The sequence below is a fragment of the Macaca thibetana genome, chromosome 11, assembly GCF_024542745.1.
Source record: "Macaca thibetana thibetana isolate TM-01 chromosome 11, ASM2454274v1, whole genome shotgun sequence".
Lineage (NCBI taxonomy): Eukaryota > Metazoa > Chordata > Mammalia > Primates > Cercopithecidae > Macaca > Macaca thibetana.
The window spans coordinates 89,117,464-89,137,060 of NC_065588.1; the positions used below are offsets into that span (position 1 = coordinate 89,117,464).

Genomic DNA, 19,597 nt, shown 5'->3' on the forward strand with positions numbered 1-19,597 from the left:
CAAGTTAAAAACCATAAAACACAAAATTAATTAATTTTTTTTAAAGGCATTTCACTGGGAAGTACTATCAGGTGTCAGGAGAAAGAGTAACAACTACATTCTGTGGGAACATGCAGTGCTAGGTGCCTCAGCTGACATAATTTAAGGTGGAACTAAGGGAAACTTGTACATGAAAGAAAGTAAGAAGCCATTACTTTGTTGAAGTATTAATATATAGTTTCTACTCTTGGAAATGCAAGAATAACTTAAGAAATTCTACAGGTCATCTTAATTAATATCAAGGCAGAAAAAGAAAATCTCACAAAGTTTTAAAGCTCCCGTAAACTCTAAACTTGTCTTTAGTCTTCAAGAAGATTCAGTAGATATGCACAAATTATGACATAGTTAAAACATATACATATGCATAGTATGAAAATAGTTATTTGACTTTCAAAATACACTACTCCAATAAAATCACTGTTGAAGTCATTAGTAACTGCCATGTTCCAAAATCCTATATTCTTATCCTTTTTAACACCTCACTTGACCTCTCAGTTGTACCTGATACAGTTGATTATGTCTCCTTCTAGAAACACTTTCTTCAACTGGTTTCCAAGGTACCTTATATTTTAGGTTCTCTTCCTACCTTACTGGTCATAACTTCTCAAAATCTTTTACTAGCTCCTTTTCCTCTGCTACTTCTGTGAATGTTGAGACACCCCAAAGTTCTATTGCTGACCCTCTTTTAATCCATACACTCTCTCCTTAGAAGATCTCAACAAGGCCAGACATGGTGGCTCACGCCTGTAATCCCAATACTTTGGAAGGCTGAGGTGGGTGATCACTTGAGGTCAGGAGTTTGAGACCGGCCTGACCAACATGGTGAAACCCCGCCGCTACTAAAAATCCAAAAATTAGCCGGGCGTGGTGGCGTGCACCTGTAATCCCAGATACTCAGGAGGCTGAGGCAGCAGAATTGCCTGAACCCAGGAGGCGGATGTTACAGTGAGCCAAGATCACACCACTGCACTCCATCCTGGGTGACAGAGAGTCACTATCTCAAAAAAAAAAAAAAAAAAGAAAAGAAAAGAAAATCAGATCTCAACTAGTCCCAGGCTTTAAAGATCTTCTTTACAACTGACTCCCAAATTTATGTCCCTAACTGCTCTAACTGCAACCTTTCCATCCGAACTCTGGATTCTTATATCCATGTATCTTCCTGATGTCTCCACTTGAATGACTGACATATCTATATCAAGCAGAAATCTGGATTCCTGACAGCAGCCATGAGCATCAAAAAGCTGCTACTTCTGAGTCTGGCTTGGGGAGGGGGGCCCGCCATTGCTGAGGCTTGAGTAGATAAAGTGGCTGGGAAGCTTGAACTGGGCAGAACTCACCACAGCTCAACAAGCCCTACTGCCTCTAGACTCCACCTCTGTGGGCAGGGCATAGCTAAACAAAAGGCAGCAGACAACTTCTGCAGACTTAAACTTCCCCATCTGACAGCTCTGAAGGGAGCAGTGGTTCTCCCAGGATGGCATTTGAGCTCTGAGAATGGAGAGACTGCCTCCTCAAGTGGGTCCCTGACCCCCAAGTAGCCTAACTGGGACACACCTCCCAGTATGGGCTGACAGATACCTCATATAGGCAGCTGCCCCTCTGGGATGAACCTTTCAGAGGAAGGATCAGGCAGCAATATTTGCTGTTCTGCAATATTCACTGTTCTGCAGCCTCCACTGGTGACACCCAGGCAAACAGGGTCTGGAGTGGAACTCCAGCAAACTCCAACAGATCTGCAGCTGAGGGACCTGACTGTTAGAAGGAAAACTAACAGAAAGGAATAGCATCAACATCATCAAAAAGGTCATCTACACCAAAACCCCATCTGTAGGTCACCAACATCAAAGACCAAAGGTAGATAAAACCACAAAGATGGGGAGAAACCAGAGCAGAAAAGTTGAAAATTCTAAAAATCAGAGTGCCTTTTCTCCTCCAAAGGACTGCAGCTCCTTGCCAGCAACAGAACAAAGCTGGATGGAGAATGACTTTGACGAGTTGACAGACATAGGCTTCAGAAGGCCTACGTCTTAATAACAAACTTCTCTGAGCTAAAGGAGGATGTTCGAACCCATTGCAAGCAAGCTAAAAACCTTGAAAAAAGATTAGACGAATGGCTAACTAGAATAAACAGTGTAGAGAAGACCTTAAATGACCTGATGGAGCTGAAAACCATGGCATGAGAACTTCGTGATGCATGCACAAGCTTCAACAGCCAATTTGATCAAGTGGAAGAAAGGGTATCAGTGACTGAAGATCAAATTAATGAAATAAAGCAAGAAGACACAGTTAGACTAAAAACAAAGCTGGCAAGAAATATGGACTGTGTGAAAAGACCAAATCTACATTTGATTGGTATACCTGAAAGTGATGGGGAGAATGGAACCAAATTGGAAAATACTCTTCAGGATATTATCGAGGAGAACTTCCCCAACATAGCAAGGCAGGCCAACATTCAACTTCAGGAAATACAGAGAACGCCACAAAGATACTCCTCGAGAAGAGCAACCCCAAGATACATAATTGTCAGATTCACCAAGGTTGAAATGAAGGAAAAAATGTTAAGGGCAGCCAGAGAGAAAGGTCGGGTTACCCACAAAGGGAAGCCCACCAGACAAACAGCGGATCTCTCGGCAGAAACCCTATGAGCCGGAAGAGAGTGGGGGCCAATATTCAACATTCTTAAAGAAAAGAATTTTCAACCCAGAGTTTTATATCCAGCCAAACTAAGCTTCATAAGTGAAGGAGAAATAAAATCCTTTATAGACAAGCAAATGCTGAGATTTTGTCACCACCAGGCCTGCCTTACAAGAGCTCCTGAAGGAAGCACTATACATGGAAAGGAAACTGGTACCAGCCACAGCAAAAACAGGCCAAACTGTAGACCATTAATGCTATGAAGAAACTGCATCAATTAACGGGCAAAATAACCAGCGAACATCATAATGACAGGACCAAATTCACACATTAACAATATTAACCTTAAATGTAAATGGGCTAAATGCCCCAATTAAAAGACACAGACTGGCAAATTGGATAAAGAGTCAAGACCCATCAGTGTGCTGTATTCAAGAGACCCATCTCACATGCAAAGACGCACATAGGCTCAAAATAAAGGGATGAAGGAAGATCTACTAAGCAAATGGAAAGCAAAAAAAACCAGGGGTTACAATCCTAGTCTCTAATAAAACAGACTTTAAACTATCAAAGATCAAAAGAGACGAAGAAGGCCATTACATAATGGTAAAGACATCAGTTCAACAAGAAGAGTTAACTATCTTAAATATACATGCACCCAATACAGGAGCACCCAGATTCATAAAGTAAGTCCTTGGAGACCTAGAAAGAGACCTAGACTCCCACACAATAATAATGGGAGACTTTAACACCCCACTGTCAATATCAGACAGATCAACGAGACAGAAGATTAACAAGGATATCCAGGACCTGAACTCAGCTCTGCAACAAGCAGACCTAACAGACATCTACAGAAATCTCCACCCCAAATCAACAGAATATACATTCTTCTCAGCACGTCGCACTTATTCTAAAATTGACCACATAATTGGAAGTAAAGCACTCCTCAGCAAATGTACAAGAACAGAAATCACAACAAACTGTCTCTCAGACCACAGTGCAATCAAATTAGAACTCAGGATTAAGAAACTCATTGAAAATTGCACAACTACATAGAAACTGAACAACTTGCTCCTGAATGACTACTGGGTACATAATGAAATAAAGGCAGAAATAAAGATGTTCTTTGAAACTAGTGAGAACAAAGACAACATACCAGAATCTCTGGGACACATTTAAAGGAGTGTGTAGAAGGAAATTTACAGCACTAAATGCCCACAAGAGAAAGCAAGAAAGATCTAAAATCGACACCCTAACATCACAATTAAAAGAACTAGAGAAGCAAGAGCAAACAAATTCACAAGTGAGCAGAAGGCAAGAAATAACTAAGATCAGAGCAGAACTGAAAGAGATAGAGACATAAAAAACCTTTCAAAAAAATCAACGAATCCAGGAGCTGGTGTTTTGAAAAGATCAACAAAATTGATAGACCGCTAGCAAGACTAATAAAGAAGAAAAGAGAGAAGAATCAAATAGATGCAATAAAAAAATGATAAAGGGGATATCACCACCGATCCCACAGAAATACAAACTACCATCAGAGAATACTATAAACATCTCTATGCAAATAAACTAGAAAAGCTAGAAGAAATGGATAAATTCCTGGACACATACACCCTCCCAAGACTAAACCAGGAAGAAGTTGAATCTCTGAAAAGACCAATAACAGGTTCTGAAATTGAGGCAATAATTAATAGACTACCAACTAAAAAAAGTCCAGGACCAGAGATTCACAGCCGAATTCTACCAGAAGTACAAGGAGGAGCTGGTATCATTTCTTTTGAAACTATTCCAATCAATAGAAAACGAGGGAATCCTTCCTAACTCATTTTATGAGGCCAACATCATCCTGATACTAAAGCCCAGAAGAGACACAACAAAAAAAGAGAATTTTAGACCAATATCCTTGATGAACATCGATGTGAAAATCCTCAATAAAACAGTGGCAAACTGAATCCAGCAGTACATCAAAAAGCTTATCCACCACAATCAAGTTGGCTTCATCCCTGGGATGCAAGGCTGGTTCAACATATGCAAATCAATAAACATAATCCATCACATAAACAGAACCTATGACAAAAACCACATGATTATCTCAATAGATGCAGGAAAGGCCTTTGACAACATTCAACAGCCCTTCATGCTAAAAACTCTCAATAAACTAGGTATTGATGGAACCTATCTCAAAATAATAAGAGCTACTTATGACAAACCCACAGCCAATATCATACTGAATAGGCAAAAACTGGAAGCATTCCCTTTAAAAACTGGCACAAGACAAGGATGCCCTCTCTCACCACTCCTATTCAACATAGTGTTGGAAGTTCTGGCTGGGGCAATCAGGCAAGAGAAAGAAATAAAGGGTATTCAATTAGGAAATGAAGAAGTCAAATTGTCCCTGTTTGCAGATGACATGATTGTATATTTAGAAAACCCCATCGTCTTAGCCCAAAATCCCCTTAAGCTGATAAGCAACTTCAGCAAAGTCTCAGGATTCAAAATCAACGTGCAAAAATCACAAGCATTCCTATACACCATTAACAGACAAACAGAGAGCCAAATCATGAGTGAACTCCCATTCACAATCGCTACAAAGAGAATAAAATACCTAGGAATCCAACTTACAAGGGATGTGAAGGACCTCTTCAAGGAGAACTACAAACCACTGCTCAACGAAATAAAGAGGACACAAACAAATGAAAGAATATTCCATGTTCATGGATAGGAAGAATCAATATTGTGAAAATGGCCATACTGCCCAAAGTAATTTATAGATTCAATGCCATCCCCACCAAGCTACCAATGACTTTCTTCATAGAACTGGAAAAAAACTACTTTAAAGTTCATATGGAACCAAAAAAGAGCCCGCATTGATAAGAGAAAAAGAAGTCTGGACTAAGGCTGTAGCAGTGGAAAATGAGAAGGAAGGATTCAAGAAACCTAGGAAACAGAGTGATAGGAATTGGTGCTAACTGCCTATGGGGGAGCAGAGAGCTGATCTCCCTACACAGTATCTGATAACATCCCATGCCATCTTCCTTTCATAGAGTTCTTCCTCCAATTAATATTGAAGAACTGCTGGATATCTTTTCCACACTGAAGGTCATAATGCAATTACACATTTTCTTTTCTAAAATACTACTTATTTTCTTTAACATTTTTTCATAAATCTAGGTTTCTTACTCTTTAATTATTGTTCTGACTCTTAACTAAGCTCTCCATGAAGTCTCAACAATGGCCATAATAGCTCTTTGGGCTCATGTTTGGGCTTTCAATATTTTTCCTCTGACAAACTCATCCATTCATTTTTTAAAAATGATTAAGAGCTTATTTGCTAGAACAGACAAAGTTCTCTTTGAAGAACTCAAATCCATTAGTGAAGAAGTTAAATGGAAAAAAAAAAAACAGACAAATGCAACAGTTGATAACTGCTCCATTATATAATACGTTTTTCTTTCGCTTACATTTTGCTTTCTCATTAAATTATAAGTTGCTTGAGAGTAAGGGGCCATATCCTATTCATTTTATATTTCCACATTAGATTTTCAACAAAGTTGGTGAGGGATTGTTGACTTAACAGCATGCTTTCTTGATTCTAGATCAGTAACTCCCAAATAGTCTTATGCTATATATAAAATGTTTTAAATCATCTTTAGATTACTTACAATACCATTAGGTAACACAGCATTACAATATAAATGCTATGTAAATAGTTGTTTTTACTGTATTTTAAATTTTGGTATTATTTTTAATGCTGTAATATTACTTTTTATTTATATATATGTAGAAAATGTATAAGTGCATTATGACCTTCAATGTGAAAAACTATGTATCTATAGATATCTATTTATATATATAACTCTATAGCTGTAGACATAAAACTACTACATATCTAGATATAATGTGTGTATATATATTATGTTTTATATATATATTTAAGTGTGTACACACATACATCTATACCCATTTAAACATTATCCTTGTTTTCCCTACTTCACCATGGGCCAGTGACAATGATAACTTTGTCACGGCCTATTACTACATGGTCTACCCTATACACTGACACTCTCAAGTCACAGTTTGCTATACTTCCATATAATATCCAACAACTGTTTTACTTCTACATTGTATGGGTCACAGTACTAGAAACTTTAAATACATTATCTCAATCTTTACAACAACTCTATGGCAACATTAAATTGAGCTCAGAAGGATGAATCATTTCTCTATGACCAGTAAGTTAATGTGTGTCCAAATTTAATAAAATTAAGCAAAATTTAAATTCAGATCTGCCTGACTTGAACATCTCTAGATTACTTACAATACCTAACACAACATAAATGCTATATAAATAGTTGTTTTACTGTATTTTAAATTTTGGGTGTTTTGGTTTTGTTTTGTTTTGCTTTTCTGAGACAGAGTCTCACTCTGTTGCCCAAGCTGGAGTGCAGTGGCGTGATCTTGGCTCACTACAAGAGAGCCAAGGCTCCACCTCTGGTGTTCAAGTGAGTCTCCTGCCTCAGCTTTTGGAGTAGCTGGGACTACAGGTGCACACCACCATGCCCAGCTAATTTTTGTATTTTTAGTTGAGACAAGGTTTCACCATGTTGGCCAGGCTGGTCTCGAACTCCTGACCTTAAGTGATCCACCTACCTCAGCCTCCCAAAGTGCTGGGATTACAGGTGTGAGCCACTGCGCCCAGCCAATTTTGTATTATTCTTTAATGCTGTACTGTTACTTTTTATTGCTTTTCTTCTCCCAAATATTTTCAATTCCAACTGCAGTTACAGAATCTACAGATATGGAGGGTCAACTGTACAGGCGATATATATTAATCACAAATCCAAACAAAATATTATTATAACTCATAATTTTTAAATAAGAAAACAGGCTAAAAATACTTGTATTTTTTATTTCATAAGTTACAATGCTGTAAAAATGAAGATTTTGTAAATATTTGGATACAAGGCTAGTATATTTTGAAGAAAATGACCTCAGGATATGAAAGCATACAACCAAGTATGTACTGTGATAATTACATGTTGACTTTTGATTACATATGGTAACACAAACAAAATAATAGACACATTTTTCTACTCTTGGCTGTATTATTAGAGAACTACTATTTTGTAAAGTAGCATAATAATAGTTACAAAAACAGTGGTCAACATAAAATGTGTATTTTTGATTGTTTTAATTTACATACTTTGTACTTTAGTAGTATGACAGCCAACTCTTAATGGCATGATATATTTAGTTTATTCTACATAGTAGGGATTCTACTCTCTTCTCCACAGACCAAATTAACATGGACATACTAACAGTAGAGAAGGAACTCATTTTGTTCAAATATTTCATATTAAGTATAATCCATTTTTACTAACTCTTGGTCTGGACAAGCATTAAAACACTTAAGAATAAAAAACATGCTCAGTAATAAATTAGAATAGGTTTAGAAACGGAAACCATTAAAATATTAAATAATTAAAACTATATGAAGCTTTACACTAGTGAATGTTTTTAAGATATCCCACTTGTAATTTTTGTTCTCAGCCCTTAATAAGAATGATTTATTTTAAATCCCTTTAAATTTTTTTAATACACTATGAATGTTGCATAAATTATTTCCTTAAGTGTTCGTTATATAGTAGTAGTAGTAGTAGTAGTAGTAGTAGTAGTAGTAGTAGTAGTATTTTGAGACAGAGTTCCTCTGTCACCCAGGCTGAAGTGCAGTGGCGTGGTCTTAGCTCACTGCAACCTCTGCCTGCTGCTCCAGCTTCCCAAGTAGCTGGGATTACAGGAATGCACCACCACGCCCTGCTAATTTTTGTATTTTTAGTAGAGACGGGGTTTCACCATGTTGGCCAGGCTGGTCTTGAACTCCTGACCTCAGGTGATCTGCCTGCCTCAGAGTGCTGAGATTACAAGCATGAGCCACTGCACCTGGCCAGTTATATATTATTTTTAAAAAGGTAGTTTCATGTCTATCAAATGATTAGTACTATAATTTTAAATAACAATTATCTGACAACAGAGTTATAGTGAATGGAAATCCAGACTCAGGTATTTGATAATATAATCAAATGCTTTCATACATTAAACTTAGAAAAAATTTAGCTTATGTAAACTTTTCTATGTTGCAACTCATCTGTCTGTATTAATCATCATACTATTTTCTTAATTGCCAAGTTTTTCTTCTTATAAAAAGTAAACAAATATATCACTACCTTCTGTAAAACAGCAATTTTAAGCTCTCCTTGGAGTGCTTCAATTTGTTTTTTCTTCTGTTCACTTGATTGCTTTAGCTCATTTATGTTCTCCTGAAGTTGTTGCTCTTCTTTTTCCTTTTGTTTTAAAGTATTCTGGGCCTGTATAAGTTGTTCCTGCATTGAATTGAGTTCCAATTTCAACTGATGAGAAGCCTGAAAGAAAAAAAAAAAAATCTATGTAGCCTTCATTTGTTCATTCAAAAGACAATTTACTGAGTAACTACTACACTCCAGGCACTACTCTAGGAAGAAACTACTGAGGCTGTTGGCTACAGATAATTAATAAAGATACCTGCCCTCCTACTGATTTCACAACCAACACTATTCACTATTAGGTGACATGCTGGATTAATCTTTATTATTTGTTTAACACTACCTTTCTTTTTAACTTATAATTGTATAGTTACAGCTTGTAAATGATCTAGATTAGTATTCTCTTGTATCACGGAAAATAGGTATGTTAACATCAATGTCTAGATTGTTGGACGTCTATTGTCTTTCAAGAATATTCTCGGCCGGGCGCGGTGGCTCACACCTGTATTCCCAGCACTTTGGGAGGCCAAGGCGGGCGGATCACGAGGTCAGGAGATTGAGACCATCCGGGCTAACACAATGCAACCCGGTCTCTACTAAAAATACAAAAAAATTAGCCAGGCGTGGTGGCAGGCACCTGTAGTCCCAGCTACTCGGGAGGCCGTGGCAGGAGAATGGCGTGAACCCAGGAGGCAGAGCTTGCAGTGAGCCGAGATCATGCCACTGCACTTCAGCCTGGGCAACAGAGCAAGAGACTCCGTCTCAAAAAATAATGAAAAAAAAAGAAAAAAAAAGAATATTCTCATATGCCACTAAGCCTGTTGGCCACAGCTGTCACAAAGAATAGCTCTATAGTAACTATGATAAAACCAAAATCACTTTTGACAAAATACATTTAGTATCTGTCTGATGACATTAAAATTACACTGCACAGGCCAGGTGCTCATGCCTATAATTCCAGCACTTTGGGAGGCCAATGTGGGCAGATTACTTGAGGTCAGGAGCTCGAGACCAGCCTGGGCAACATGGTGAAACCTGTCTCTACTAAAAACACAAAAATTATCCAGGCATGGTGGTGGGCACCTGTAATCCCAGCTATTTGGGAGGCTGAGGCAGGAGAATCGCTTGAACCTAGGAGGTGGAGGTTGCAGTGAGCTGAGATTGCACCACTGAACTCCAGCCTGGGTGACAGAGCGAGACTCTGTTTAAAATAATAATAATAATAATAATACACTGCAGAATAGTTACCTCATTTAGAGATCTGGGGCATATTTTACTACTATCTTGTTTGTACAATCCACCAGGATATGTTTCTGCTCAAATTCAGACATCATACAGAAGTCACATTGAGGTTCCTCTATCACCAAGGTAAATCACTATTATCTCCCACCCTCCAAACAAAGTCATGTTTTCACATTCTATGCATATTTCACTAAGAATCTAGCACTACATTCGAGCATTTGACCATATCCAAAGTTACCTTTGAAAAAATGTTACTGTTATACATAGACGTCTCAGCTTATCTCCACAATGAATAGCAAATATTTTTATGCAAAACAGGAGTCAAACAGTATGACAATAAGGATGATATGATATGATATGATAACCAAGGACAAAATAATAACTAGTATGAGCATTTACTGCATTATAGTCAGTGTCCTGAGTACTTTAAAGATATTAACACATTTATTTCTCATAATAACTCTATCACACAGATTCATGTAGACTCTATCATATAGAAACCAGAGCACAGAGGTTAAGTATTTGGTCTAAAAGATGGCAAAATGGCATAGCTAATAAATGGCATAGCCAGAATATAAATTTGTACAATCTTGATTCAGAACTTGGGCATGAAGCAATTATAATTTTGCTACTTACATGGCTGGCATCTACAACACAAGTCTGCTTTCAATCAACAACTAGAATACAATCACATCAAATACTTGTCAGTACTATGTCTTGCTCCTTTATCAAATCCGATTTTCTAGAAAGTTGCATGCCTGGACTCTAGCAGCTCGCAGGTATGGCTTCAGAGAGTAACAACCATATATTATATCCGTTTGTTTACTCGTTTGCTTGTCTGTTTTTGCTGGAAACAACAGAAGCGCTAACTACAGAAAAACATTTTGGTTGTTCTACAACCATTATCAAGTATACATTAGTATGAGTATAAATGTCCATGAATTAAAGAGCCATAAGAGTCCATGAAATAAAGGTCATTTCTATGGAAAGCCTTTTAAGATTTTTTTTCAACCATAAAAATGGTCCTTAACTCTGTAGTTAGCTGACTCAATTTTCTACCTTTATTAATTATATTTCTTTATTTGGACCTTTGATTATAAACTAGCTTAAGTCTTTTTAATAGTAGGTAAAATACAAATAACAGTTTTAAACTATATACATGATTTGTTATATTTCAGAGAAATAAACCTATGACCTAAATATCAATGTGAAAATGTTTAATTTTCTTAAAACTATAAAAAAAATTATCTGTGGAAATGCTGCCAAGAACAAACATACTTTATATATTTATTTGAAAATATAAAGACCTTACTATACTTTATACATTTATGTTACAGAAAAAAGAAAACCTTACCTCCTTCTCTTTTTCAAGTGACTTTTTCAGTTCCTTCTGTTCCCTAAGTGTGTCCTCCATCTGCACTTGAAGTTGATGCTTTAATTCTTTGCAAGTTTTCTCCTTAAAAAAAATGAAAACTATATTACATAAAAAATATTTGTAATAACCTTAAGAAGTTTAGTTTATAACCTTAGTAAGAAACACACGAGGAAATAAACTAAAATTATCGATGAGCTGAGACAGGATCATCCATTTCAATGATAAAACTAGGAAAATATTACAGAAATAATGGAGGAGGGACAACAAAACACTAAGGGTTTTGATCATCAACCAAGTCACAATGACATATTTTAAACAATATTAAGATGATATCTTAGAACACTTTAGAAATCACATTTTATGTCACACAATTCATTATAATTAACTTGCCACACTACTTTTACAGCAATGGGCTTCAAGAAAATGGAAGCAAGAAAAATTAGAAAACAATAAATTAAAAAGTGATCACAATAGGAAAAGTGTACAGATAGAAAATGTTTTCACCAAACAGGAAGGAACATAACACACATGAGAAAGACTGTGATATTCAACTGAAAATATTCTTGGCCTTCAGAAAATGGTGTGCTCACAGGTGCATACACCCCCACATTATTATCTTGGGCTTCTTCTCAGGTTAAGCAATCCCAATTTATTTCCTCATAAGAACTGCTTTAAATTATTTAAATGTGGAAAGAAAAGCAAACTGTGAATTAAGCAGAAAAATAAGTACATTTTAAATAAAATAATCACTTCTACTTAAGAAAGTAAATGTAAACTACTAACCAAGTCTAATATAGCGGCTTTTCCTTTCTGATTCTCCTTTTCAAATTCACTTTTGGAGTGTTTCAAAGAATCAGAAACTTTTGATAGTTTCTCCTTTACTGTAGAAAGCTCTGTCATTAAAGCTTCTTTCTCCATTTTCACTTTTTGTAGTTCTGTTACTGTTGTTTGAATTCTGTTATTCAATTCCTCATGCTGAATCTTTGCTTCTTGACTTAAAGTTTCAAATTCCTGTTTCAGGACTTTTTTTTCTTCCTCTTGCTTGGTAAGCTTTTGCTTGATATTTTCAAGGGCTTCAGATTTTTTCTGTAGATCCAATCTTGTACTGGATACTCTAAATATTTTTTAAAAACTTTTTAAATAACACATAATTTACTATTTCTAATTTACCATTCAAAATTAATCATAAACAATTACTGAGTTCTGAAAGTTTTTTCGTATAGTTCACAAGTAAAATCTAATTTCATAAAATCATACCACTGAAAAATACTTTAGAACATCTCATTTGATCATTTAACAGATGTAGATTATTTTTCCCAAGTCATATAAGTTAGTAGTGAAGACAAAACTATCTAAGCTTCCTGACTTAATGCATTTTTGTCCACTACAACTAATTCCCAGGGAAAAAAACTATGTATCACAGACCCTTTAGTCTATAACAGCCAGAAACGTTTTTCCATAAAGAATCTATTTATTATGTTAGTTCTCAACACAGAGAGAACTTTGTCTCTTTCCTTGAAAACATGAAACACATTATGTGTGACAGTTCTTAAACTTCAAAATATTTATGGTTAACCTAGAAAAAAATAAAAGTAAAAAAATAAAAGAAATATTTTATTTACAATATAGAGGGAAGACAAATGATTTACTTTAACCCTAGAACCTAGCAGATTATACAAAGGATTTGTTATCATTTGTTCCTTAATATAGGTCTCTTATACATGAATGAAAAAAGCAACAAGAATGAAGAAATAAAGTTATAGCTTTAGAAAGCTATAGACTTTTATTGTTTTCATAAAAGAAACTATGCAAATTATACAGCAAAACCCCCGATACACTATAAATAACAGCCATTTTTAAAGTCAAAACCAGATGCTAAGTAACAGCATTTCTAGAATGCACACTAGTTCCAATGTAATCAGAATAAATTTAAAACCAATAAAAATAATTCAACAATATGTTAAAGGGAGGTTGTTAAAAGATGTACTAATAAAGTATTTGAAATTGTGTATTAATACAAAATCAAAACTGTATTTATACCTCAAAATCTGATTTTTTAGTTCTAGAAACACACTTTTACCTCCTTAAAAATAGCTAGAAAAGATGTTAAAGCTTAATAGGTTCACAAGATACTATGCCTCCCTGATTTTTAAAGATCCAAATGGAAAAGTCATTACACTAATATTATTTTACCATTTTAATGTAGTTAAAATCCCTGTCAAGCAACCCTAAAATTAAGACTCAGTATATTTATTTATATGCTGCTTAACTTTTTCAAAATTAATTACAAAATCATAAGATTATGTGAAACAAAGAAGGCAAAACAGAAATAGAGGCTTACATAGTCACTGTGAAACTTCTTGTTTTTTTTTTTAAGTAACTCAAAGAAGAAATATATGAGTCCACAATCATAGTTGGAAATTATAATATCTCTTTCTTAGAAACTGATAGAACAACCAGAGGAACAAATTGGCAAGAATATAGACAATAAGAACAGCACCGTAATTGTTATTTATAGGCCACTCCACCTAATAACACAGAGTACATATATGTGCACATGGAAAATTAATTATGATAAGCCATATGCTGGGCCTTAAATAAGACTTATTTTCAAAAGTTTGAATTTTACCAAGAATGTTCCCTGACCACAATAGAATTAAATTAGAAATTAGGGCCGGGCGCAGTGGCTCATGCCTGTAATGCCAACACTATGGGAGGCCAAGGCAGGCGGATCACAAGGTCAGAAGATCGAGACCATCCTGGCTAACACAGTGAAACCCCATCTCTACTAAAAATATAAAAATTAGCAGGGTATAATGGCAGGCGCCTGTAATCCCAGCTACTCGGGAGGCTGAAGCAGGAGAATCGCTTGAATCTGGGTGGCAGAGGTTGCAGTGAGCCGAGATCATGCCACTGCACTCCAGCCTGAGCATAGAGTGAGACTCCGTTTCAAAAAAAAAAAAAAAAAAAAATCAGTAACAATAATATATCTAGGAGAGCCTCAATATTTGGAAAGTAAACATACTTATAACCTACACATTAAAGAAGAAATCACAAAGGAAATCAGAAAATACATTAAGCTGCAGAGGAATGAAAATACATTGTAAGATGGGAGGGAAACATTGGGTATATAAATTTAAGTGGGCTCTCAAAAAGGGAAGCCCTGTATCTTCTTATTTGGGCTGAGCCCTGGGCTCATGGGTGGGGTTTAGTCAAAGTCTCAATATGTTTATCTGATATAAGAGCAGAAGGGACCCCAGCCCTCCTTGCCTAAGTAGTACTCCAGAAATGTAAGACCTAAGAGGAGAAATGTATGTACAAAGTACATAGACAAGAAAGATCTTAGTTTTAAAGGTTTTCCTACCCCAATAGGATGTGGGAGCCCTGTAAGTGAATTCTGAACCATGAGATTAGAACATAGAATGAAAATGGGTCCACTTCCATTGGGTCCATTGGAAACAGAAAGAACCAGTGGGCCTGCAGGGTTTTTGAGGAAAAGAACAAAAGCTATCTCAAAGATGATCTTCATGGACTGATGACTGCATTCTAGAGATAATGACGAACCATTTGGTTGGTAATGTAATGGATCAGATATGCTCCTCAAATACCTAGGCACTGGAAACTACAGTGAGGAGGAATGCCACCCCAGAGGCACAAGATGTGCTTCTATAACCTCCGATTCAAAGTATCAGGACCCAATTTACTAGATATGAAAATGAGAATATTTTCACCATCTTATCCCCAAACAAGGATGAAAACCATGAAAGTATGAAACAACTTAATCATCAACTCTGATGTGTTTTATTTCATCTTTCTGAAGAGGACTTTTCTCAGGTTCTTAGTCTCTACCTTTACTACTGGAACAGTCAAGAGTCCTCATCCCCTTGACACAAGTCAAGTCCATCAACTCAGTCAGAGTAGGTGATTTGGTGTTTAAAGACAAAATGTAATCAAATGTAACCAGTCATATGAAGACATTCAAATGAATTGGGTGGAACTGATTGTCATCCATCAAAATAATGGTGAGTGATGTGTTCACTGAAGATCTCATCATGGCAGGACCCAAGTTCAGCATCAACATCAAGGGTAAGCTGGGCAAGAGACTAATTCTACCTTGGGAGTGAAGGAATGATGCTGCAGCTAAGCACTTTTGTGGCTATATATATTCAGAAGCACACACCCATTCTGCCACTAGAGATACTTGAAATTTCATATACCAATAAATCTTATAAGTCTCAATATCTTCTAAACCAATCCACCCTTATATTCAGAGGAGCCATGAATTCATTGAGCACTTTAGTGCAAATTATAAAAGATACCCTCCTTCAAGATAATTTATTCCGGGAGGCTGAGGCAGGAGAATGGCGTGAACCCGGGAGGCGGAGCTTGCAGTGAGCCGAGATCCGGCCACTGCACTCCAGCCTGGGCGGCAGAGCGAGACTCCGTCTCAAAAAAAAAAAAAAAAAAAAAAAAAGATAATTTATTCCATCTGTGGCAAAACTGTCATAATACACTGATGTTATTAGAATAGGGCTACATACTACCATCTGCAGAAATCTTACATCTAGCATTGACAAGTGAAAAGCGGGTAACTGAAAAAAAGAAACAGATACTACAAAATGTAGACAGACACAGAGAAGCTTTCACATTCAAAAGCTATTAAAAAAAAAGCAAAGTAAACACTAAGGTCTAAAGATGGAAACAATAAAGAGGAGAAATAAATAAGATAGAAAATTTACAAAATTAAATCAAAAGTTTTTTTACAAAAGTCTGATAAAACTGATAAATCTCTAATTGATTTTTAAAAAGACAAATTACCACTATTAAGAATAAAGGAGGAACACTACTACAGATCCTAACAGACCTCAAAAGTATAATATTATCAACAATTGCCAATAAATTTGAAGTTTAGAGGAAATGAACACATTTCTGAAAGACACAATTTACCAAAACTGACTCAAGAAAAAAAATCAGGAAATTAGAATAGCTCTATATCTATTAAATGAATTGAAACCCAAATTAAACAACCCAGAAAGAGAACTCTAAGCCTAGCCAGTTCACTAGTGAATTTCATCAAACATTTAAGAAAAAAATAATATCCATCTCATACAAACTATTTCAGAAAGGAGAAGAAGAGGAAATACTTCTCAATTCCTTTTTAAGGCCAGGATAACTCTGATATCAAAACCTGACAATGATATTAAAAGAATACTACAGACCAATATCCCTCATAAATATATGAAAAAATTTTAACAAAGTATTATCAAATCAAAAACAGCAATACATAAAAAGGTAACACAGCACAGTCAAGTTAATTTATTCCAGGAAAGCAAGGCTGGTTTAATAGTAAATCAACAAATGTAACTGCCCATATTAACAGAATAAAAGAGAAAATCCATATGATCATATCAACAGATACAGAAAAAAAAGGTGATAAAATTCAATCCAAGCACAATAATTGTTTCTTTTGTAATCTTTTTTTTTTTTTTTTTTTTTGAGATGGAGTCTCGCACTGTTGCCCAGGCTGGAGTGCAGTGGCATGATCTTGGCTCACTGAAACCTCTGCCTCCTGGGTTCAAGCAATTCTCGTGCCTCAACCTCCCGAGCAGCTGAGATTACAGGCATGTGCCACCACTCCCAGCTGATTTTTGTATTTTTAGTAGAGACAGGGTTTCACCATGTTGGCCAGGCTGGTCTCGAATTCCTGACTTCAGATGATCTGCCTGCCTTGGCCTCCCAAAGTTCTGGGATTACAGGCATAAACCACAAGGCCGATAATTTTTTTTTAATATATAAAAGTTATCAAAGGTAATGTCTTCAATCTGATAAAAGGAATCTCAGTAAAACCTACAGCTAACCTCAAACTTAATGATGAAACATTTAATATTTCCTGCCTAAGATTAGAAATAATGCAAAGATGTTTGCCATTACTATTTACATTCAAAATGTTACCGGATGCCCTAGCCAGCAAGAAAAAAGATATAAAAGGCCTATAGGTTGGAAAGGAAGTAGTAAATTTGTCTCTATTCAGAGATAACATGAATGTCTAGTTAGAAAACGTCAAGAACTCTACAAACAACTACTAAAACTAAAAAGTAAATTGAGCAAGGTTAAAGGGCAGAAAAGTCAATATATATTTAAAAATTGCATTTTTATACTAGCCGTAAGTGGAAAATTAAATTTAAAAAACAATTACATTTACAATAGCATTAAAAAATACTCAGGAATAAATTTAACAAAAGATGTACAAGGCCGGGTGCGGTGGCTCATGCCTGTAATCCCAGCACTTTGGGAGGCCGAGGTGGGCGGATCACGAGGTCAGGAGATCAAGACCATCCTGGCTAACACGGTGAAATCCCGTCTCTACCAAAAATACAAAAAATTAGCCGGGTGTGGTGGTGGGCGCCTGTAGTCCCAGCTACTCAGGAGGCTGAGGCAGGAGAATGGCATGAACCCAGGAGGCGGAGCTTGCAGTGAGCTGAGATCGCCCCACTGCACTCCAGTCTGGGTGACAGAGTGAGACTCCGCCTCAAAAAAAAAAAAAAAAAAAAAAGATGTACAAGATGTCTATGTTAAAAACAGTAAAATACTGCTCAGAGAAATTAAAGAAGGCCCAAGTAGATAGAGATACATGTTTGTGTATTAGAAGACTCAGTGTTGTTAAGATGTCACTTCTCCCCAAATTGATTTATAGCTTCAAGGCAATTCTAATCAAAATCCAACAGTTTTATTTGTAGACATGGACATGTTAATACAAAAATGTATATAGAAAAGCAATGAACTTACAGGAGTCAAGACAATCTTGAAAAATAATAAAGGTGAAGGATTAGTACTTAATATCATAAAGCTACCATCTTATGGTATATTACAAATATCTTATGGTTTCTTTTGTGTGTTATGCCACACCAACTTAGCTACATTTATAACTTTCAATATCATAATTATATGATATTAGGTACTATGATATTAGGTACCAACACCATGATACTGGTGTCAGGATATCATGTAGACACACAGACTGTGGTTGTCTACAGGAAAAGGATAAGAAAGGTATTGACTAGAAGGGCAAGTGAGAAAGCTCCTGGATTGATGACAATGTCCTATATGGGGTTGTGGCTAGATGCATAGATACACAGAATATACACTTATTAAAACTCAAAGTACATATGTAAAATCTGTGCATTTAACTATGTGTGAATTTTGCACCAATAATAAAAACAAGAAGGCACACTGGTTTTTGTATTTCCTTTGTCTTCATAAACATAGACAATCTGTCAAAATGCATCAAAAAGCTGAGGTCATTTTTTTTTTTTTGAGATAGAGTATCGCTTTGTCGCCCAGGCTGGAGTGCAGTGGTGTGACAGCCACAACCTCCCGAGCTCAAGCAATCTTGCTATGCTACCCAGGCTGAGAAGATCACTTCTTTTAAGAAAGAATCCATTCCCTATTTGGTATAACTAGAAGTCTAACTACTTTTGGATAACACATAAATATCCCCGAATTTTTTAATTTTACAGTAATTTACTCAAATTTGTGAACAACTCAAAACAAGGTTTATGCCAGAGAAATGAGCACCATATCATTGTTGAAAAGAGACTGGATGATCCAAATTTTATAAAACTAAGTTTTCCGTCCTTTCTAGTGAAGTTTAACCATATTATGATGGCATTATTTTTTCATTCACATTAACCTCAGTTTATAAAATCAACACAAAATAAATATTTAATAAATCTTTAAGCACGATGATAGCAAAATTCAAATCTGAAGGAAATTTTAATACTAGTTTAAAATCTTTTCCCTTAATTTGTAAGTAAAGTGGTTTAGCTTACATTTCTTTCTCCATTTCAAGTTGTTTACTCAATTCTGTGGCTCTAAGCTCTAAATCTGTGTTCAGCTGTCTTTGCTGTTGTAGATCTTGCAAAGCCTGCTCCTTGCTTGCTTTAACTTCGAGACTATCAGCTTCTAGTTTCTATGAAAGAAATATGGTATGGCAGCCATTTTAATA

General features: G+C 35.9%; 1 protein-coding gene across 1 annotated transcript in view; it reads right to left on the bottom strand.

The window, feature by feature from the left end:
• The window catches only part of EEA1 (early endosome antigen 1), a 163,337-nt gene that overhangs the window by 16,032 nt on the left and 127,708 nt on the right, over positions 1-19,597 (bottom strand). Inside the window, exons 18-21 of the mRNA XM_050747138.1 lie at positions 19,422-19,561; positions 12,376-12,706; positions 11,572-11,673; positions 8,901-9,095 (exon numbers count right to left, since the gene is read on the bottom strand). Coding sequence (XP_050603095.1) covers positions 8,901-9,095; positions 11,572-11,673; positions 12,376-12,706; positions 19,422-19,561 — 768 coding nt within the window. The remainder of the gene's footprint in view (positions 1-8,900; positions 9,096-11,571; positions 11,674-12,375; positions 12,707-19,421; positions 19,562-19,597) is intronic.